General features: G+C 33.7%; 1 protein-coding gene across 1 annotated transcript in view; it reads right to left on the reverse strand.

The window, feature by feature from the left end:
* Positions 1-25,107, reverse strand: part of KLHL1 (kelch like family member 1) — a 201,434-nt gene that overhangs the window by 77,699 nt on the left and 98,628 nt on the right. Inside the window, exon 5 of the mRNA XM_050331657.1 lies at positions 285-497. Within this exon, the coding sequence (XP_050187614.1) occupies positions 285-497 (213 nt within the window). The remainder of the gene's footprint in view (positions 1-284; positions 498-25,107) is intronic.

Raw genomic sequence — 25,107 nt, forward strand, 5'->3', positions numbered from 1 at the left:
ATCTGCTGTTGCTCTTCTTCAGTTTTACAACTCTGCCCTTCTTGCATATCTGTTGGCCCGTTCCTCAAATTTACTGAGATCACTCAGGGTTAAGGGCTATCAATAATTTTTTCTAATTCTGAACAGGTGTTCTTTTAAACATACAGAGTATTCAGCAGTTGCAGATTATAAACTGATGTCAGTTTTCACAATAACACAATAATATTATTATTATCATTATCATCATTATTATCATTATTATTATTATTATTATTATTATTATTATTACATAATTGTAAAAATACCTGAGGTGGAAGAAGTGGTAATCTGATATAAGCAAGTAGCATACTTAGGTCGTTGCATCGTCTCTGCATATCATACTTCACCCACATCATTAAGGCATGGAAAATGGTCTCTTCATCAGGAACATTCACATCATCACTAGCAAGAAGTTTATGTAGCTCTTCAGCTGGTAGAAGCAAAAATTCTTGATTTCTTATAACTTCCATTATATTCTCCTAAGAAGAAGAAAGTATTTCAGATTCAGTAATACTGCAAGAAAATGAAACAGATGCCATAGCTAATAGGACCATAGGGTTAGCCTGTATCTGCCATACCCAGACATGTGTGGCCATGTTCCTACAGATCATGAAAAAAAAACAAACCACGGATGAGTTCAACAGTTGTAGTTGCAATTCATATATCAATATATTCAGAGAAAAATATGGAGACTATACGGTAATATTGTAATTAAGAATTGCCAGAACTAGTAAAGGCTATATTTGAAAATTTTATAAACTCAGTTGTAAATCAGCACATTCAATATATTGTAAATCTTTATATGGACATACTACACTTTCCCATATTTTTCACTGTCTGATCTATTTCTTAAATAACTTGTCAGTCATATACAGTTATATTATCAATACCCAGATGATGTCTGCCTACACACATGACAAGGCTGAGAGGAAGATCAATACCTGAACTTAGCATTATTTCTTGAATTTGTTTAGAACAGATTGTTAACATCCAGTTAACATTCAAAATGTATACAGTAATTAAGGTCTCACAGTACTTAAATTTATAATACCATCATGGTTTAGGGCTGGTACTCAGCAGTTCAGTGCTCCCCGCAAGACTTTCCAAACCACTTGCTGCTCTCTCACTTCCCTGCCTTTCCCCTCTCCCTCCCACTTTGGGGCAAGCTGAAGAGGAGAACTGGAGGCACAAAAGGCAAAGCTCAGGAGCTGAGATAAGAAAAATTTACTGGAATCAGCAATGAGATAAGAAAATGAATAGTGACAGCAACAATACTAATGAGAGAGGATAGAAGGAAGGAATACCACCCACCCCACCCCTGACAATAGACAATACTGGACAGCTCCCTCCACCTCATTCACTCAACTGATGGAACCCCTTCTCCTCTCAAGAGATTCCCTTTGTCCCCAACAATGACCTGAAGTGGTAAAGAATAACCTGTTTCTTAGCTATGCCCCCTCCCAGCTACTGCAAAATTAACCTTTTCCTGGTTGATACACACACACAAAAATTAAATCTAAACTATATAAGTTACATAAAACATATAAACTAAATAAAAAAGTTTCATTTAGTTGACTGAATCCTAAGGATTGAATTAAGCACTCCCTGAACTACAACATTAACAGGACACAACAGAATCACAGTTTTGCAGGGTATTTTTCTCCAAACATTTCTTTTAGAGTGCCTGATCTCCAAGGAGAAATTGAAAATTCTTGATTCATAGACAATTTTGAGATGAAAGTGAAGTAGCTGTATACAGGAGGCACACGAAAAAGACCCCTTTTTTATATATAAACCAAAAAATATAAAAAGCAATAAAAGGAGCAGTAAGTTATAACAGCTAATAGATAAAATATAATAATGAATTTCATAATGCTATTTTGAATAGACTTTGTGAGAGTAAGACAAGAAGCAGGGAAGGAATGACAAAACTTCAGTCATCAAGTGTAAGAACATCAAAACTGAGGGAAGTGGATAATTCCACTGCTACACCTACTTGATTCAGTTCTTAGCATATCAAAATCCAAATCAATGCTGTCTATAATTGCTTGTTTGGGTCTAGGTCATTATAACAAATTCAGAAAAAAAGGTGAAAGTCTTATAACATCAGAATTATACTCTGGCTGTAGTGTGTCACGTGTTGTCCTCCTCCATCCCAAGTAATAGAAGGAAATTCCTATTTCAGTTCTCCAAATTAATATTTTTTTTAATTTACTGCTTAAATGAATTTATTAAAAATTAACTGCATATTATTTTATATAAGGTAGCAGAGACTAATAAAGAAGACACAGACATGACAAATCATGGCAGACAGAAGTTCTTTGAAATATGTAAAGTAATTACAGATGAAATGCATACGTGCAGATAGAATAAATTAGATAAAGCTGAAAATGATGCTTATAACTATGAATGCAAATACTTTTATATGTAAAACTTAACTTTCAATGAGTTACTTTTTAACTTTATATACACACCCAAAGTGGGATGCTGACACAAAGACAGTCAAAGGTGTTCATGTGGTCATGAACTGTATAAACCATGCTGTTAAGTTAACTTAACATAAGAGATAATTGGACTAAAACATGACTCAGTTCTTTAAATTACTAGATTAAATGTCAATATGTCCCTAAACAATAGATTTTTATGTAACATGTTTTAATCCATTAAATCCTGATAAATTGCGTGAGTAGAACATTGCACGATAGCTTGGATATGTAAGGGAACTAGTTTGCAGGCACTTAACCACAAGTCGGTTAAATTAATTTTAATTAAAAAGCCATAAAACTCAGAAAATTTCATTGCACTTCTCAATAAAATGATTTAAAGGCCAAAGTTTAATTAAACCTGGTTAAACTGACATTAAATTTCGTTATGAAAAAAATATAAATCTCCTTCTTAATAGGAACCAACTTTGCAATAGCATATTAATCTGAAGACCTAATATTATAGAGAAGCATTGTGATAGTGGAACACATTTAATGAACTCACAGAACTTTAATTAAGAATAACATTCAAAGCAGGAGCTCTAACTTCAGAATAATAATTTTAGGTTTTATTAAGTTTTTTTTATCATTTTAATCTTTTTATTTGTATATGTGCCTAAGAACTTATTCTAGCCTCTGTACTGATTGACCATTGACCAAAAGTACAATTAGTAATGTTTTCAGACAAAACATATAAGCTCAAATCTCTTCTTCTAAACATCTGGACTTACTCTTATTTCCTGTTGTATTTTCATGTCTAATTCTCCATCAGTATTGTAGAAAATGACATTTAATAAAAATTCTTTACATAACCATATAACTTATATATATACATATATACATATACACACACACATTTATATGGCATAGTCATACATATATATATATATAAAATACATAAATAGCAGCAATAAAATCCCATTTCTTGACCTTCAGAGCTAAAAACTCTCTCCTTTAAGTCCTTAGTATTTCCTAAATTGACTATTGAATGCTTAACACTTGCTAGGTAACATTTTAATTTCTTGAGGTTAATTTCTTTCAGAACAGCAAAGTATATTTCAATGGCTTGCTGTTTTATAACAGCAGAAATAATTTCTCATATTCTTATTGTGGAAAAATATCTCCCTTTTTTATTTTGTTTTTTTTTTATTGTGACTAGTCTTCAGTTTTGCAGTTCTGGGAACAGGATTCAACAGATGTTTGTGATCTACTAGTTAAAATTTTCAGGATAAATTGAATAAATTTTAATTATAGTGCAAGATAGGAATTGAGCTGCACAGTTATAGAACCATAGTGTCATTAAGGCTGGAAAAGACTTAAGATCATCAAGTTCAACCATTAACCTAACCCTGCCATCTTCACGACTAAACCATGTCCCTAAGTACCTCATTTAGATGGTTTTTGAACACTTCCAGGGATGGTGATTTGACCACTTTCCCAGGCAGACTGTTCCAATGCTTGACCACCCCTTCAGTGAAGAAAATTTTACTAATATCCAATGTCAACCTCCCGTGACACAACTTGAGGCCATTTCCTCTCATCCTGCTCTAGTGAAGTGCTTTCAGGAATGTTTAGGTCCTCATGGGCTGATAAATCTTAATTGCAAGAGTAAGGGTGCTGAACGTTAAAGCATGCCCAAGGTTATGTGACAGAGTTCTATGAGTTTTCAGGACCTGTAATTTTCGACTCTGAGACTCAAGAAGCTTTGTAGATCTGGTCTTCACTGTCCCATAAGTCTCATAAGATCAACTGGGCTGTAACTAATGCCTCTTCTGCATGAGTCATTCACTTAGCCTTTCCCTTCAGCAAAAGCTGTAATGTTGTAATTAAGTGGAGTAGTGGATTTTTGCTTTTAATTCAGAAAAAGTAGCTTACAATAGAAAGTATAAAAGTCGCTGAACCTGCTTGAAGAAACTTATGTGTCACTTGATTGCTCTTTCACTTTCATAAAATGGCCATGCAATAACCCTTGCTGTGGGGTTATAGCATTTCCGTGATAGAGCTGTTTCACTTTTAAGTCTTTTCAGTTGCACACAGGGTTAGAATTAAATGACCATGAAGTATTAGAACAGTAAAGCCACATAAACAAAATGTATCTATATTCAAAGGTAAATAAGCAAGCACTTGAGTATCTGATAGATCATGCATCACAGGAACACAATAAAATTAAACTACTACCAAATGAAATTTAATGGCATGTATCTTTATAAAAATGTCCCCAATACAAATGAATTAGGGTTGGGTTTTTTTAATCTTGACTTGTAATGATCATTATTTCACATGGAATTAAATTATCTTGCAAAAGTTAGTTCTCATTGATGTTTATGTCATTGATTTCACTAATCAGCAGGTACTAGTTGTAAGGAAGAACCTGAAAAATATTAAATAATTTCATATGTTGACAAAGAATGCCATGTCCTGAGAGTGCTATTTAGAACCTGTTACATCAGAGTTGCCATGGAGGTAAAATGTTTAGCAGGTTTTTTTGTTCTGGTCATAAAAGGGTCTTATTTAAAATCTTTTACATTTTCATGATTTTGATGCTGTGGCCTTATCAATACAAAAATGAAAACCACATAAACTAATGTTGAAAAAAAAAAAGATATCCAGATACTAGGTCTTCACTTAATTAGTACATACCTAATGTCCATGAATATTTTAAACCCACACAGCTTTTGGTTCAGACCCTAAGTTCTCATGAGAACATTTAAATAAATGAATAAATAGTGACTCTGATTTCCAATCTAAATAATATGGTATACTTCCTCAAGTGCTAAAGACATGGGAGCAAATTTTAATTTTGGTCAAGTTTCAAACTTTTTCACTCTGGAATTATTGCTGCTGTGTTACATTGAATTCAACCCTCTTGTTTTTAAACCCAGTTTTCCATATCAGCTGTGTATCCTACAAGACTACACCCCCTGTCCTATTGTGTAACTTCTTTCCTAAGGAGAATGGTCTTTTCAGGTTCCTGAACTCCCATTAGACAAAGGCCCAGTATTTATTAATATGCTTATGGTCTGGTTCTCTAGCCAAATCCCAGATTCTAGCTAGTAACCTGAATCTCTAGCCAAATCTCAGATGATATCTGAGAGTGACCTCCATGTAATCCAAAGAGCTGTATGTTTCTTCCAACATCAGATTACAGAATAGATATAAAGGCTGAGGTGTTCAAAGGATAGTGGAAATAAATCATATATATATGTGTATGTTCCTCAGAACTTTGTCAGTGGGAAGAGAGACCAGCGACTGCTGCTTTTTGAGGAGAGCAGTCAGCAGGTTGAGGATAGAAGAGACTGTGACTGTGGACACCAGCTCACACAGCATATTGAAATCTTAATAGAGACTTCTAGATAACTAAGTGTTCCACAATCTAAATACTTTACTCACAACTCTTAAATTAATTTTTAAAAATAAAAATAATTTGGTTTTAGGATGTGAGGCTGCAGAATAAGCCATACTATAGTCTAATTCATTGTCTAATTCAATGTGGTATTGTGGGATTTAATGATCTAAATGTAGTTCAGAACCAGTTGCTCATAGATATTTGCTGATATGCTCGTTTATCACAATAAACTGGCTAAAACTTTCAAGCAGTGTCAGTATGATTAATTTTTGGTTCCTCTGTTCCTGAAGGATCTTGTCTCCCACATCCTATCCTGCACTACTCTTTTTCACATCTAAGAAGATTCAAGAAGCCTAAACCTGTACACAAAAGATATACAACTTGCTAGATGGATGAGGACATCTTGCTCGCCCTGACTGAAACAATCTTCCAACACTGTTCTGGCAGGTCCTGTATCCTACAAATCTTGGAACTTCTCGATGTTAAGCCTCAGTGTATGCATAACATTTTCTTCCTGGCATGGTATCTAGGAAAAATAGAACTCTAGCAGCCTGGAAACCAATTTTCTTGTTATTCATTATTCCTCCTTTCTTTTTTTTTTTTGGGGGGGGGAGAGGGGGATGGGCGGGGGAAGGAGAGAGGGGTGTCTTTTTTAATGATTATTTACCCTCCCAAAATAAAGTTAATAGAATGAGGGAGCACACTTTGGGGACCTAAAAAACTGAAATGCTTCTCTTCTGTGACTTGAATAGGCCCAGACTGATATATTTGTCACTGGAAGGGTTTTCAGCACAGTTTCAAGTAAATAGCAAAACAGATCATCACTGTGAATCATCCAGATGCATTTTGGACTGAAAAGGCTGCAAGTAGTAAAAATATAGAGTCACAATGAAAACTCTCAGAATAGTGTAGTATTGTATAGCGTGGATACACACTTTTACTGACTCTAGTGATTGTCTTGCTTTGCTTTTACTTGTATAGGATTTACCCTTAGCACTTCCCAAGTATGGAAAATAGAAGCTGCTCCAGCATTTTAAATTGTGTTGTTTACACAGCAGGAATGAAACCCTTCTCACGTAGATAGCAGAAGGACAATATTCAGGGTTTAAATTATAACACTCCAGGGAAGTATTCATCATGTCAATCTCGCTTTCTTACTCTTTTAGAATGACTTTTGTTTCTTCACTACTGTACTGCTTTTGGCTGTGATAGAGTTCAATTCCTTCTTAGTAGCTGGTACAGTGCTGTGGTTTGGACTCAGTATGAGAATAATGTTGATAACTTTTGGATTTATGATAATTTTGGTTTATGTAAAGGATCACCTACTTTTATATCCTAATGGAGCACTTGTCTTGGCTACATTGATTACAGGCACAGAAAAGAAAAATAAGAAAAATGGAGGGTAACAAGTTTATCAGGAACCTCACCTAACCCAAATTTGATTAAAAGAAAACTGGAAATCACAAAAAAATAATCTTGCTATTAAAGCATTAAGCTCTAGAACAGATTTCCAGTGGATAGGAACAGGAGTAGGTTGGTTAGAACCAGTGTAATAACTTAGGATGCAGTTTACAAAAGCGATTACATGAAGTGCCTTCACAGAAACAGAGAATGGTTAAGGTTGGAAGGACCAAATAGTTCACCCTCCCTGCTCAAGCAGGGTAGCAGGATTATCCTAGAGCACATTGCACATGATTGTGTCCATATGGTACACTAATATCTCCAGTGACAGAGACTCTACAACCTCTCTGGGCAGTCTGCTCCAATGCAGGGTCACCCACACAGTAAGAAGTTCTTCCTCATATTCAGGGGGAACTTTTTGTTCATCAGTTTCTGACAAGAAAGGCCCATTGCCTCTTGTCCCATTGTTTGGCACCACCAGGAAGAGCCTGGCTCCATCCTCTTGACACTCTTCCTTTGGATACTTATACATTGACGTGATCCCCTCTCAGTCACCTCTTCTTAAGGCTGAACAGTCCCATCTCCCTCAGCCTTTCCTCATAAGAGAGATGCTTTCAGTCCCTTAATCATCTCCATAGCCTTCTGCTGGACCCACTCCAGGAGTTTCATGCTTCTCTTGTACTGAGAAGCATAGAACTGGACAAAGTGCTCCAGATGTGGCCTCATTAGGGCTGAGCAGAGGGACAGGATCACTTCCCTTGACCTGCTGGTAATGCCCTTCCTAATGCATCCCAGGATTCTGCTGACATTCTTGGACACAAGGACACACTGCTGGCTCACGGAGAGCTGTTGTCCACTAGGACCTCCAGGTCTTTCTCTGCAGAGCTGCTTTCCAGCAGGTCAGCGCCCAGCCTGTACTGGTGTGTATGCTTATTAGTCCCCAGGTGTAGGAACCTGTATTTGCGCTTATTGAATTTCAGACAGTTCCTCTCTGTTCATCTCTCCAACCTTTCAAGGTCCTTCTGAAGGGCTGCACAGCACTCTGGGGTATCAGCCATTTCTCCCAGCTTTGTGTTGAACAGTTTCCCCGAGCAAGAAGCTGCCTTGGAATCCCTTTCAGTTTTGTTTCAACCCAGTTACCCTTCTGTTGAACCTAATAACATCTGATTCACTGAAGATTGCTTCCTATAAAGGCATCATCTCAAAGACATCTGGAGATGGATAATTTGCCTCTTTCACAGTAGCTTTCAGAAGTAATCAATCTGAACATTAAAATGTGTGTCTAATATCCCATTTGAACTTGTCCGGTTTCTACTAATACATACTGATTGAATTTCTCACTCTGATTAATGAGCCCATTAGCACCAAAACTTAAAAACCTCAAAATAATCTCTTGGATCTTTAATAACTCAAAAAAGCTGACTGGTTATAGCCTTGCTTTTACAATTCATTCACAGTACTGTCTCTGATAACACCATATTGTAATGTTCAGGAGTGAAAGCAAGATACTTAATCATTAACACTTTTTCTTGTGATAACACCTAAAATATACTGGTAATCTCATAATCAGTCACTGACCTATCCTCACACTACTTAGCCACTGAAATCAAAATGCAGCCAAGAGGAATTGCAAGATCATAAAGGAAAAATGCATTGCTCTGTCACTCTCCACACTATAAAGATTTGCAACAACTCTGTTTCTTTTACCTTCATTATGCATCTGAAAGCATATGTGTTTTGTGTCATGTCATGTATGCTGTTGTTGGAGAATGTTTCAGTTAGTTTTGTTTGAGGAAAGTGTTTAAAAATGTTAGTTTATGTTAATATTTCAGATTCAGTATTCATTTCAACTGAAACCAAATATTTAAAGTATCATAGCAGAGACATAAGAACACCGTAGCATTTCTGATTAATTTATAGTAAATCACTGTATTGAAAAAGCTATACCTTCCAAAAGCATTACAGAAAACAAAAAGCTCGTCATATGGAAAATACAAAGTTCAGGAAATGCCTGAGTTATGTGCCTGAATCACCATCTCACACACTCTGTTTTTCATTGTTGAACTCTGATATACCTTTCAATTAACATCTAGCACAAACTGAAGCATTCCTAAGAATTTTTATTACTATGAAAGAAGAAAATATATTTCAAATTAGACAAACATTTAAATAGAGGAAGAATTGTGAGAAAGAACACCTCTCACTTGAAAGGGGACTTCCATAGACTTCCACTCTATAAGCACGTTTGAACAAACTCATATGGTTATTACTTTCTGACATCACTTAAAACCCTCAAGCACATTATTAAATCCACATTAATGCTAAAGGATCAGTTAGGGCACAAAGTCAATTGAAATAGGTCCTCTCCTAGATGACTGAAATTTTTTGTATTCCACAGTATTTCACAAAAGAGAATGATTCACACAAAGATGTCTGACCATTAACTATGGTGATTTCCATGCTCTTTCCAACAAAATAATGGTATATATTAATAATAATGGTACATACTATAATCTAAAATAACCACTGTATTTAGCTCTTAAGTGGTTGTCAAGATACAAGCCTCCTGAAGACTTATCACATTAAGTTGTTTGACAAAACACTTTAAAAACTATTAAACTAATAATGAAAATATATTAACTTACTATGTAAATCCCAAAAGCCAAATTTCAGATTGAAATGAAATTATAAAACATTTGTCATCCTGCACATAGTATTGGTTAAACTGACAGTTAGTCTTGTTTTATTGATGCTTTGGAAATTCGAAATTCGGAAGGAACAGGCATTTTGTTTCATTCTCTCCAAGACTGTATGTTTACATCAAATAATCTTATGCTGCAATTAACTGTGATATGCATTAATTTCTTAGGATAAGTTCTTTATTAGGAAGGGGAAGGAACTTTATAGTTGTGTCTCATTGTTGGTTGTTTTGATGTTGGATTGTTTTGATGTACACTCACCAGCTTCACCTCACAAGCTTCTTCCCATGAAAAGGAAAACCTAAACTGTAGGATTTTTATTTGAACTGGATGGCAGAAGATTCAGACTTCAGATTACTCTGTAGAACATACTCACACATCTACTTAGATGCAGTCATCACTGATCCTTTTTTCAGTGATTTTTAATTTTCATATATTCTTTGTGAGATTAGATAACTACAGCTATATGCAGTATGAAAGGTGCAAACAAAAAACATGGAGCACAGTAAGACTTTGTTTCCTGTTTTATCCTCTGCTCCTTTTCTAATACTCCCCGGAACTCCCTTTGCAACCACTCTGTGTCTTCAGCAAACATTCTCATAAGCAGATAGCAGAACTCAATAAATAAAGGTGCTTGTATTTTTTCCCTCTCTGATAAAGACAGCTAGTTGAGATCCCATCATTAAATGTGTACAGACGATTTCTCCAGCTCCAATATTTTTAACTTATTGCTATTTGATTTTATTTGACATTATATGCTTATGATTACAGGATCTTTTTGCAACTTCTTAGAGACAGTCTGTGGTTTTTACTATCCTTAGTAATTTTTACTGTCCAGAAGGTCACTTTATTTCATGATTTTCTCTTTTTCCATACAATTATCTAGAATGTTTAATTGAGTAATTCATGTCATACATCCCTTTTGATTATTATTGGTAATATTTTACACAGTGACATCTGTATATTCATTTTCATTCTTACAATTTTCAAATCTTAGATCATGTATCATCATTGGATTTAAAACCTTTTCTACTGGCAGCCCTATTAAGTCAGTGAACAACAACAAAAAAAGAGGATCAAAACAGGTTTAGGTTTAACTGCTTTAATTCTTATGAACAGAAGATAGTAGAACACAGAGTGCAGAGCAGATTAGCAATTAGACTAAACTGGGCCCACTCAATGAACTAAATGTTATGCACTTTTGCTATATTCCTTTGAGTTCTGTGCTTTGCCATCTTTGCATCACAGAGCAATCCCTCCTCCAAATAACTTTGGGGTATTTGCATTTCAACTTAAATTTGCTAATTTGCCTCAGCACATGAACACAGGATATACACATAGTATAACTTAACAGCACATTTTTATCCTGTGAGCAACACTATGAAAAAAGTCTCTCTAAGCCAGGAATCAAGGCTTAGGCTTGGAAGAAACATCCATTGCAACATACCATGTTATGTATATTTCTTCATTTACAAAAGAAATATAGGAAGAGTAGAAACAGGAGCAAGAATAAGATAAAGGTAAAATAAACACTGATATTTCATACTTGTCACTTTCTCCCAAGCACAATTTTTTAATTCTTCTTACTGAGAAAGATTGTACTTAGTAAATACAACCTTATTTAAAGTAAGGAAATTTTCAGTTAATACTGAATTTTAATGAAAAGCTGAAAGTATTGATAAACTCTGGCTGCTCTTGTCCCCTCTCAGTTTTAATTAAACATAAACCCAGACATCAGTAGATATTATTCTGCACATTGTACAGTAACATCCTGAATGAAAAAAAAGTATCTATATTTTCCTATATTTACTTTTTCCAGGAGGTACTTGACAGAGATCTTTAAGAGGTACTGAATTATATAATGCATTTCCAAAATATATTTGGGATATCGCTATTCAAAGGAATAGGTATTTACTGAGTAAATAAGTAAGTATATACTAATAAATAAGTCAGTCGCAATACATCTCAGAGGGTCCTGATGTATATAACAGATTAAGAGTGTTAAGATTGTTAAGAATATATGTTTAGTAGATATGCTATTCAAATGCAATTCAGCTACCAAAAAGTAAAAAAATATAAAGTGCATTTTAATTCAGGAATTCATTTTTACATAATTCATTAATCTACGTCAATATTTATGAAATTTTTAATAAGAAAAAACACAAGCGTTCAAAAAGAGGTTTGCAAAATCCTTTTTGTGGATGCATATTGTTACAGCAAATTTCATGAGAAAGTAATGGCAATACATATCTAAGATTTACTACAAATAAGAAAACTATCAGGTATACTTCTGAATAAATTCTTAGACCATACCTTTCAAAAATTATAATAAAATTCTAACTAACATAAAGTTTTAAACTCCCTTAGGAATTTCACAGCTCTACCTCAGATTTTGTCTAAACATAAGCAAAGCAGCTTAACAAACATCAGAATGAACTTTGCATAGGTTTTGAAGCTGAATTAAACTGGCTTGAAGAAAAAGGTTGTATGTCTCTGAAATATTGATCCTCAGAACTATAGCAGAGAAGTTTAGCAATACTTTTAGTTGTTGCTCTGTGTGTCAGTACATGGCTTGTGTTTAGAATCAAAATGATCAGTGTTTATGAAAAGCAAAAGACTAATGGAAAATTGATTGTATTTGGATACAATCTTGTCAGAGGTCCAATTCCTAGTAGAAGTAGATGTTTCATAATAACTAGTGATTTCCACAGTTTTGACAGTTTTCCTTTACGTGGAGAGATTGCATGTACAAGTTGTTAACTTCTAAATATGTAGTTTGATTTCTGTGTCAAACAAGAAACCTACTAACCTCACAGTAAGCCCATTACAGAACTGTACCATAGTAATGCAATAGAATTTACAGTTACACTCCTAGGTTGAGAGTTTTGGCTTTTTGAGTCATAGATATAAAATAAAGCTTCCTTTTTTTATTTCTCTGGACCTAAGTTCATCTGCAGAATATGCTTAGTTTATAAAACCACCTGTCTAGAGGTTACTATTCAGTGATAATTGAAAAGAATTTCCATATTTCTTTTAAATTATCTTCATTTCAATGACATGAACGGCAAGTCCAAAATTATAGGTATTATTGATTAAATGGTGTTTTTCATAACTGGAACTTGGTCAGTAATGCCACAAATGAATACAGACATACTCAAGTGCATGTGTATATGTGCATGTATATGTATAAACATATACTGAAGACATTCCACCACAGGCTTGTGAATCTGATCTGAATGATAGCTCTATCTCATCAAAATTCTACAGAAAATTGAAAATTGAAGAATGTCACAAATAATTACATCTGAATATTAAATGACTGTTACATTTTCCCTTGATTGTACAGCAGTGGAATGTAGCAAATTTAGACTTCATGCATCAAGTTGACTGATGAAACAGGATGCTCACAGCCTTGATGAGTCTAGCTTGGAATATTTCCAAGCACAGAGATTCCACAGACTCTCAGAGAGAACTGCTACAAGGAGTACTAATCTCACCATGAAGAAATGTTTTTCACTTGGAAACTGCAACCTGGGACTAGTGCCTGATGTCCTCTAATTGTGTATCTTCAAGAAAAGAATAATCTTATCTTTCTACACAGCCTTGATAGGAAACTGAAAATACTGTCTCCCTTAGCTTTCTTTTCTTCACAAATGCCCTTTCAGGTTCTCTTCATATATTGTGTGCTTCCTGTTTCAGCTTCATAGCTGGTTCAATTTGTTCATCAATTGAAATGACACCAGCTGGAAAATGCATTCCAGTTAAAACATCATGAGTCCTGAGCAGAGGGGAATAATAATTTCCTTCAATCCGCTGGCTAATGCAATTGAGAAGATGGTCAGTCTTTATACAGATGCAGCACAAAACTTCATCAGAAGAAAATCTTTCAATAATTTCAGTAATGACCCTTAATAGTTAAAAATTATAATATTGACTTGGGCTGCATGTCATTCAGATGGTCTGTAGACTGTGTGCTACTCTCCACTTGACAACATAAAGATCTGTATAATATCTCTTTATTAAATCAAAACTGGTATATTTTGCCAACATGTGAAACAGGAACACCGATTAACCTTTGGGAGCATTCCAGAAAATTCAAAGCACTCTAGGTGAAAGCAAAGAAAGAACAAACAACTCTCCCCCCAAAAAACTACAGAAAACCCAACAATAAACAACATAAACCACCTGAGCTTTGACTTAGCTTGAGTTTATTCACAGCAAACTACAATATTACTGTATGCCAACTAAGAGGCCTCCCGTGTAAATTAAATATATGGCAGGGATGAGGTATCAGCAACTTCTTGGCACAGACTGAAAAATTAAGAAAATGGAATGGATATAATTGTCTGAACAAAAGTTTTGAACCTTTAACTACAAGTCTTAAAAACCTAATTCTGTGTAGGATACAGAAACAGGGAATTAGACTATAGTACCTGTAGGAAAGTCTTTAATGAAACACAAGTGAAAGTATTAATTCTCATTAACCTTTGTATTTTGGGAAAAAGCAATTTCCTTACCTGCCTGACTGTGATAGCAGCATCATAAAGCTTTTCTATACTTTGTTTAACCCTATTGTAAACAGCAGCTACACTGGCTAGATATAACTGCTGAAAGGGTTTGAAGGGAGGGATGTTTCTTTTATTCATGTTAGCAGTGCCCAGCACTTCACCTTCTGAAAAATTATATTGCTGTTAAGCACAAAATGTTGCTCTGACATTAAAAAAACCCCTGACAAGTCTAGACCTATTTCAGACTTTGCACTAGGCTATACTAAACCATCACTGCCACTGACACAATTTGGTTTTGAGAAACTGCAGATTTAAACAAATACATTCTGCTAATTCAAATAACTTCTTTTTTTTTTAACATTAATTACCCTAAACAGAAATCATGCTTCAAGTCCTTAATTGTAATAGGAAATGATACATAAAAGGCACAGATGTACCTCAGTTTCAAAAATGGAAAAGATTCTCTGCAATTCTATTAATCATCAGTACATAAGAACACCAGTACTTATGCCAAAAGGTACAGTGTGCCTGTGAAACCCTGTATTTAAAAAGATCAACTTAAATCATAAGAAGTTAAAATAACATGCCAGAATTAATGGGACCTAAAATTAATATATTTAATATAGGTGAAAAATATTTTGATTTTTAATATTATGTATTTTTGGTAGGATCTATTTTTTAAAACACGTCGGATTAATTTCTTGGGCAGCCTTGTCTAGGTAACTCATTGAAAGGAGGGAAGACTATAGAATTCTAACACCAATGTAAAAAGTAAAAAAATAACAGACATTGATAGAAATGCCATGATGAGAGAAAGTTCAGAAAGATGACTTGAGTTTGATACAGATTTTCATTATTAATTTCTCAAAAATATATATACTACATTAACTAATTCCTGAACTGAAATAAAAACATAAATTAAAAAAATGCTGTGACCTCATAAAGAGTACTTTTCAAAATTAATAATTTAATTAAGGTGTAGTCACAGAATAAGGTGGTATTACATAGCGCCATTTTGCCATGTTTACTCTAAAGATGATAAAATATTCCAGTGGACACAAAAGATTAAGCTCTGCTCCAGGACTGCAGCTTGTTTCTATAATAAAAATAATTAGTTAAATGAAAAAAAAATTTGAACACATTCCTCTACATACAAATTAGCACCCTTAATCTTGCACAGAATAATTTAAAAATCTGAATAAATTAAAATTCCATTTGGTGTCAATTCAGCAATGAGATTTAAATAAACACTAGGCAAAGTAAGAATAAAATATTTTGGTAGTGCAATCTCATTGAAGCAGCACCACCTAGAACAAATCACAGCCTAAAAGATAAGAAAGGAAGTTATGACAATGACCAACTAGGAAATGAGTTCTTGTTTACATTTATCTAATAAATCTAGATTAACCTGAACTAATGAACAACGTTTTGCCTTGTGCATTTAGAAGGTAAATAAACCCTTATGTCTCCTTCCTAAAGCTTTCCCAACCTAGGCATCTCTGATCTCACCATGCTAGAAACCTGTTAGATAAAATTTGCATAATTAAAAGCATTTAAAATTGTCATACTGAAAAAACGAAGACTTATTAGTAAGAAGAAAAGAAACATAAAATAATTTTACATTTTCCAGGTTTATTTTATTCTAAGTATTGGCTATCATTTGTGTTTATTTAGAGTATGTTGTATAGAGATATATAATGGATATATAATGGGAATGAAAAGGATATTTTTTGCTCTAAGGTTAATCATTAAAGAAAATGTATTACACATGACAGCATTTACACCTCACTTCTCTTAAATCAATCCACAAGTTTTTCTATTGTGAAAGAAATGAATGAGTGAAATTACAACCTGCTCCCTAACAAAATGAATTCATGTGCTGAATAAATATTAAATCATTACAGCAAATAAGAAATCACTGCTTACTCAACTAGTGAAAATGGAGTAATTATCCTTGTTCATATGGATCTGTATGCACCACTAAAATTTAATGCTTTTGTTTGAAAAGATCACCTTCTCCACTGAAATCTGAAACCACTGAAAAGAATTTAAATCCTTTGACACCTTCTAGGATATCTGGTCCCTGGAGCACAATTCAGAAGCCTGCCTTTGATGCTTAGGACTTCTACATGTACACAGCAATCTAAACAGTGAACTCAAACAGGTAGGAGTGACGGGGCTACATCTAGCTAATAACTTGTCATCAATGGAATTTTATATAAAATTGTCTATATTCATTCTTAAAAAGATCTGAACTAATTTTTTTCCAGGAAGAAAAAAAGATCTATAATACCTAGATGGAAGATTTTGGGGTAACGTTAAAAATGTGAATCAATGAGTAAGAAATTCACATTTATTTCTTAAGCAAGAAAAAGAAATCTTTCATACTTAATCTCTGAGTAGCTACTGTTGCCTTATGATTGAAGAGAGATGGCATTTAAATACCCTTTGGAGAACCTTCTATTTCTTCACTGATGACAGAGGAAGCTTGAACACCAAGCTTAGACTAGGTGACTAAAGTTAATATAACCAAGTCATACAAGCTAACTCTCACTTTTCATTTATATTCTGAATTTTAAAAGGTGGATATCAGGTGTGCAGTGGTGTAAGTATGAATTCATGGATGAAGTACTATTTCTTTTATTGTTCATTACTGACAATTATGTTTGCAAGAAAAACAGAAAATTAGATGTGGCTTGTATGTATTTTTTTAATGTCAAGTCACTTATTTAAACATATTAGAAATAGGAGTACATTTTGCTGGTCTAATGAGGTCTCATTTTCTACAGTGCTTTTCAGCTCCAGATAGACTATTACAAAGACATTAATAAAAGCAAAACAGCTAACTATCTGCTTCCTCCTGAGCAAAGGAATTTCCTACCCTTTCTGATACTGTGGATTCCTTGTTTAGCAAAATTTCTCTAATGAAACCCTAAACTCCAAAATGTTCACCTTGCTGAGCTACCTGTTAAGGAGAATTTAGCCTTTGTCCCACACAGTTCCACTTCACTCAGTTTTCAGTAATCATGACTTAACAAAATGTCAGTCTGCTTCTCAGTTGCACCTTTTTAACAGGACATATCAAGCACTAACAAGGAAAAAAAATAGACTAGAATGACAGAGATATTTAGAATTAAAGCCTAGAAGACTGGTTAGATCATTAATCTAATTTTTATGTATATTAAATATATTCTGCATATACAGTTCACCAATTACCCTCTGACAGAATAATTTCTACTTTATCTAAATTTGATTCAAATGTATTCAACCTTGAGATGACAATATCTAGAGATGAGGAATTCAGTGCTTTTCTCTGAAGCTATCCCAGTTTGTTCCAGTGTTTAAGGAATCTTGTTGATGGAAAAGTGCACCTTATTTCCAATCCATCTAAACTGAATTGGCTCTTGCCAAGGTTTCTCAACTAGATTAAAGAGCTCTTTAGTTCACAGTAGTTTCTCCCCATGGAGATACACTGTCATCAAGTACCTCGTCTTCCCTTCTTTTTAATAAGCTGAAACAGCCTGAGCACTCTAAGGTATTTACTGCAAGACATTTTCTCTTGTCCTATAATCCACTGTGTCTCCCTTTTTCACACCCTCCAAATGTCAAGTGCTCTTTAGAAATGGTAACATGAGAATTACACAATATATTCCAAAATCCACTGTTGCATCCAGAGATAAGCCCTTTTTTTTTTTGTCATGGCACCACACTGACACAGAAGAGGGTTTTTTTATCTTGTCAATATATGTATATGACACATGAAGATATATATATGTGCAAAGACATACACATGCACATGTATCGGTAACATAAATTTTGGACTCTGAGTTTTGCCTTCATCTTAATTGTGATAAATTTCCTTTCAAGAATTGCAGTTTTCTTTTAAGCACATCCTGCTGTGGTCTACATGTTTGAAATCAGTGTAATTATTAAAAGTAAGTTCAGGTTTCTGTTAAGTTTCATGACATTTATACAATTATTGGTAAACACCCTCACTATTGCACTGCAATTAACACTGTTATTCTCTCAATTTAGCAATGAAAATACTCTAAGTTGTTGTGGTTTTTTTTTATTTGTTCTAAATAAATAATTTAAATCTGCTCTTGCTTCTTCTCACTGCATGTCTGTATTTACTGATTTTGACTTTTTCTGCACTGATCTTTCAATTACATGTATTTTCTTATCTCATTTCTAAGTTGTTTTTATGGGTTTTTGTTTGAGCCAGTTATTTATTTGGTTGGGATCCTCTCTAAAAGCTTTTTTCCTCTTTTTGGAAATACAAAATCTAGGTAGTTTTATACCTAAGTTTATTTTATACTTTTGATTTTAAAGATCTATATCTCCTCAGTATCTTAGTTCATAATCTATTTGGTCAAATTGACTAATCTATTATCATAACTGTTTTAACTTTTGCAATAAAGGTTGTTCAGTGCTACCCACGGTTTCTTTATTCTTCATATTAAGTAAAGTTTGCTCATCATCACATGAATCAGTTTTATTTTTGACAACCAATGTTTCATTGATACCCTCAAGTTACGAGGTCATGAATCTACTTTGGTTTAGTAACTGTTTGGTAAAGAAATCTGGCACCCAGAAAGGACTAGCCCCTACTTTTATTGGAAATATTTACTTACTACATTTTACGTCTTCAAATCTTCCATAATGACCATCCCTCACAATATCTCTTACAACTTGAAAGACAACAGCATCAATTTACAAATCTAGTTCTGCTGATCTCTAAAAGACACTTTTCTCTATTTTAATATTCTTCTCTTTTCAGTCTATCAGAACCTTTTATAAGTGCTACTCCTCATTATTTTCCTGACTGCCACTCCATTTACCACTACTACTTTTCACTTCCTTTCCTTCATGAATAAGCTATATCTTCTCATGTGGAATATGTACACAATAATCAGCTTGTTGCTACCTGTAAAAAATCAAGTTTCACATATGAATTAAAAACTTTCCTAGTTAACTGCTCTGTTTTAACATGACTACATAAATAATTACATATCACTATGATATCTTGTCCATTACAGTTTCCTGTGCTGTAGCATTCTTCTCTTGGTCCTTCTTACTTAGTTTCATTTCAAATTCCTTTCCCAACCTAGGCATCTCTGATCTCACCATGCTAGAAACCTGTTAGATAAAATTTGCATAATTAAAAGCATTTAAAATTGTCATACTGAAAAAACGAAGACTTATTAGTAAGAAGAAAAGAAACATAAAATAATTTTACATTTTCCAGGTTTATTTTATTCTAAGTATTAGCTATCATTTGTGTTTATTTAGAGTATGTTGTATAGAGATATATAATGGATATATAATGGGAATGAAAAGAATATTTTTTGCTCTAAGGTTAATCATTAAAGAAAATGTATTACACATGACAGCATTTACACCTCACTTCTCTTAAATCAATCCACAAGTTTTTCTATTGTGAAAGAAATGAATGAGTGAAATTACAACCTGCTCCCTAACAAAATGAATTCATGTGCTGAATAAATATTAAATCATTACAGCAAATAAGAAATCACTGCTTACTCAACTAGTGAAAATGGAGTAATTATCCTTGTTCATATGGATCTGTATGCACCACTAAAATTTAATGCTTTTGTTTGAAAAGATCACCTTCTCCACTGAAATCTGAAACCACTGAAAAGAATTTAAATCCTTTGACACCTTCTAGGATATCTGGTCCCTGGAGCACAATTCAGAAGCCTGCCTTTGATGCTTAGGACTTCTACATGTACACAGCAATCTAAACAGTGAACTCAAACAGGTGGAGTGACGGGGCTACATCTAGCTAATAACCTGTCACCAATGGAATTTTATATAAAATTGTCTACATTCTTAAAAAGATGTGAACTAATTTTTTTCCAGGAAGAAAAAAAAGATCTATAATACCTAGATGGAAGATTTTGGGGTAACGTTAAAAATGTGAATCAATGAGTAAGAAATTCACATTTATTTCTTAAGCAAGAAAAAGAAATCTTTCATACTTAATCTCTGAGTAGCTACTGTTGCCTTAAGATTGAAGAGAGATGGCATTTAAATGCCCTTTGGAGAACCTTCTATTTCTTCACTGATGACAGAGGAAGCTTGAACACCAAGCTTAGACTAGGTGACTAAAGTTAATATAACCAAGTCATACAAGCTAACTCTCACTTTTCATTTATATTCTGAATTTTAAAAGGTGGATATCAGGTGTGCAGTGGTGTAAGTATGAATTCATGGATGAAGTACTATTTCTTTTATTGTTCATTACTGACAATTATGTTTGCAAGAAAAACAGAAAATTAGATGTGGCTTGTATGTATTTTTTTAATGTCAAGTCACTTATTTAAACACATTAGAAATAGGAGTACATTTTGCTGGTCTAATGAGGTCTCATTTTCTACAGTGCTTTTCAGCTCCAGATAGACTATTACAAAGACATTAATAAAAGCAAAACAGCTAACTATCTGCTTCCTCCTGAGCAAAGGAATTTCCTACCCTTTCTAATACTGTGGATTCCTTGTTTTCCAAAATTTCTCTAATGAAACCCTAAACTCCAAAATGTTCACCTTGCTGAGCTACCTGTTAAGGAGAATTTAGCCTTTGTCCCACACAGTTCCACTTCACTCAGTTTTCAGTAATCATGACTTAACAAAATTTCAGTCTGCTCCTCAGTTGCACCTTTTTAACAGGACATATCAAGCACTAACAAGGAAAAAAAATAGACTACCATGACACAGATATTTAGAATTAAAGCCAAGAAGACTGGTTAGATCATTAATCTAATTTTTATGTATATTAAATATATTCTGCATATACAGTTCACCAATTACCCTCTGACAGAATAATTTCTACTTTATCTAAATTTGATTCAAATGTATTCAACCTTGAGATGACAATATCTAGAGATGAGGAATTCAGTGCTTTTCTCTGAAGCTATCCCAGTTTGTTCCAGTGTTTAAGGAATCTTGTTGATGGAAAAGTGCACCTTATTTCCAATCCATCTAAACTGAATTGGCTCTTGCCAAGGTTTCTCAACTAGATTAAAGAGCTCTTTAGTTCACAGTAGTTTCTCCCCATGGAGATACACTGTCATCAAGTACCTCGTCTTCCCTTCTTTTTAATAAGCTGAAACAGCCTGAGCACTCTAAGGTATTTACTGCAAGACATTTTCTCTTGTCCTATAATCCACTGTGTCTCCCTTTTTCACACCCTCCAAATGTCAAGTGCTCTTTAGAAATGGTAACATGAGAATTACACAATATATTCCAAAATCCACTGTTGCATCCAGAGATAAACCCTTTTTTTTTTTGTCATGGCACCACACTGACACAGAAGAGGGTTTTTTTATCTTGTCAATATATGTATATGACACATGAAGATATATATATGTGCAAAGACATATACATGCACATGTATCGGTAACATAAATTTTGGACTCTGAGTTTTACCTTCATCTTAATTGTGATAAATTTCCTTTCAAGAATTTCAGTTTTCTTTTAAGCACATCCTGCTGTGGTCTACATGTTTGAAATCAGTGTAATTATTAAAAGTAAGTTCAGGTTTCTGTTAAGTTTCATAACATTTATACAATTATTGGTAAACACCCTCACTATTGCACTGCAATTAACACTGTTATTCTCTCAATTTAGCAACGAAAATACTCTAAGTTGTTGTGGGGGTTTTTTTGTATTTGTTCTAAATAAATAATTTAAATCTGCTCTTGCTTCTTCTCACTGCATGTCTGTATTTACTGATTTTCACTTTTTCTGCTGATCACTGATCTTTCAATTACATGTATTTTCTTATCTCATTTCTAAGTTGTTTTTATGGGTTTTTGTTTGAGCCAGTTATTTATTTGGTTGGGTTCCTCTCTAAAAGCTTTTTTCTTCTTTTTGCAAATACAAAATCTAGGCAGTTTTATACCTAAGTTTATTTTATACTTTTGATTTTAAAGATCTATATCTCCTCAGTATCTTAGTTCATAATCTATTTGGTCAAATTGACTAATCTATTATCATAACTGTTTTAACTTTTGCAATCAAGGTTGTTCAGTGCTACCCACGGTTTCTTTATCTTTCATATTAAGTAAAGTTTGCTCATCATCACATGAATCAGTTTTATTTTTGACAAACAATGTTTCATTGATACCCTCAAGTTAGGAGGTCATGAATCTACTTTGGCTTAGTAACTGTTTGGTAAAGAAACCTGGCATCCAGAAAGTACTGGCCCCTACTTTTATTGGAAATATTTACTTACTACATTTTACGTCTTCCAATCTTCCATAATGACCATCCCTCACAATATCTCTTACAACTTGAAAGACAACAGCATCTATTTACAAATCTAGTTCTGCTGGTCTCTAAAAGACACTTTTCTCTATTTTAATATTCTTCTCTTTTCAGTCTATCAGAACCTTTTATAAGTGTTAATCCTCATTATTTTCCTGACTGCCACTCCATTTACCACTACTACTTTTCACTTCCTTTCCTTCATGAATAAGCTATATCTTCTCATGTGGAATATGTACACAATAATCAGCTTGTTGCTACCTTGTAAAAAATCAAGTTTCACATATGAATTAAAAACTTTTCTAGTTAACTGCTCTGTTTTAACATGACTACATAAATAATTACATATCACTATGATATCTTGTCCATTACAGTTTCCTGTGCTGTAGCATTCTTCTCTTGGTCCTTCTTACTTAGTTTCATTTCAAATTCAGACCCTTAATTTTTTCTCCTTTTGCTCTAGGGTCCATAACTAACTCACCTGTGGGCATATTAAAAAATAATGTTAGTGTTAAGTAACCAGCGCAGGCAGTTCTCCATGGCTGGTGTTTCTCGTGATTACCCTGCCAATCCTGGTACCACTGATAAACTTTAGATCATTCAATTTATTAGAACTGTGTTTTGTGGGGGTTTTTTGTTGTTGTTGTGGTGTTTTGGTTTGTTTTTTTTTTAAATAAACTCCCCTTTGCATGGCAGAGGATATCAACATTACATATAGGCAAAAAAACTCAGATGTACTCTGAGAATTACTCTGAAGGTAAGCAATACAACCACTATTGAGATAAATAATATCTATGTGAAATATAAAATATAAAATGCTAACTGAAATATTCTTAGTACTGAAAGTCATCAAATTACCCTCTAGAGCCATATTCTTTAGAGTTTGCATGTTCATATTTTAAATAATCCACCAGAGGGAGTTCTATGAATGAAATAAAATATTGACAACAAACATGAACCCTTGGAAAAAAAAGAGTTTAAATACACTTACACTTTTTTCTGAGCACTAAAATTTTTAGTCAATTTTATGTCAAGAAAATGAGAGTTCATAGAGATTCATACTGAAGTTGAAATTTTCAGTGTTCCAGACCACTGGTACAGAGGAGAATGAAATGCAGCTATTTGATATTGAGTCTAATCTTCGGTAGCACAAGTATTTTTGAGTAATTACTGAAGAAAACTATATTTAGCCTTGAGTCAACTGCCAGTCTTTTATTTTGGGCACTTCAGTGTTACAGAATATCTTTACAAGTTTTTTTTTTTTTTTAGTAACATCAGTCCTAAGTAATAGATTTCCCAAAATATTTTATCCCACATAAAAGCCCCAAGAAATGTCCATACAATTCTCTACATCTAGCTCTTGGTAATGTTTTCCTTAAGGAAGACACTCAGATTATACCAATGTGCTCTAACCTGTAAAACACGCTAGCTAAACAGGTTAACATCAAATGTGATGTTAATATGGCACCATTTTGAACAAGTAATTTCAGGGGTTAAAAACAAACATAAAATATAAGAGGAGTCATGAAGGAACATACAATTCTTCTAAAAAAAAGTTAAAACAATCTTAACAGGGAGATTCTACAAGTATATGTGTTTGCCAGCTGGTATAAATGAGCATTAGCTTTAATGACTCTAATGAAATGATTTCAGTTTAAGTTAGATTATTTTTTGCTAATCTAAATAACTTTTAAAGTACTAGATCTAATAATGATCGCAAAACCAAGTAAGGTTTCTTCTTCTAAGAAGAAACTGATTCTTCTTCTTTTGAAGCATGTTTTAATTTCTGAAGTAATTCAGAAGCAGTCATCTTCAGACAGGCTTTTAGAAATGCAGTGACAAAATATTAGAAGTTATTTAAAGGAATCACTCAAATAAAGAGGTTTTTCCTTCTTTCCTCCCTTCCTTCCTTCTTTTCTTTCTTTTAATTTTTGAGTTTTTCATCTTATTCTATAGAATAGTTGTTCTTTTCATCTAGGCTGCAAGTACACCGGATGTCACAAAAGTAGAGTCACATATAAAGGAGATCATAAAGAGATAAGACAAGCCTGATTATAAAAAAAGACAGAATCTCCAGATAGGGGAGTGGGGATCAGCTATAATTGCTAATTGAAAAAAGTCTTCTCAACCTAGGGGAATGCCAGCTATGTCTATCTGATAGCAGTTTGCCATACCCTAGAAAATTTTGATACTTGTAACAGAAATAACTACTGCTTTCATTCCATATCAGCATTGGTTACATTTTTCAGAAAATTTGAGAAACATTTTTATGAATGTTTTAAGTGTTGAGGTCAACCAGTTTCTCATTTACATTTAGAAATCAACAAAGTTCTTGGCTGCAGTGGTTTTGTCAGGGATTCTTCA

This window comes from Myiozetetes cayanensis, unplaced genomic scaffold (genome assembly GCF_022539395.1).
Source record: "Myiozetetes cayanensis isolate MyiCay16 unplaced genomic scaffold, myiCay2020 scf5-8, whole genome shotgun sequence".
Classification (NCBI taxonomy): Eukaryota; Metazoa; Chordata; class Aves; order Passeriformes; family Tyrannidae; genus Myiozetetes; species Myiozetetes cayanensis.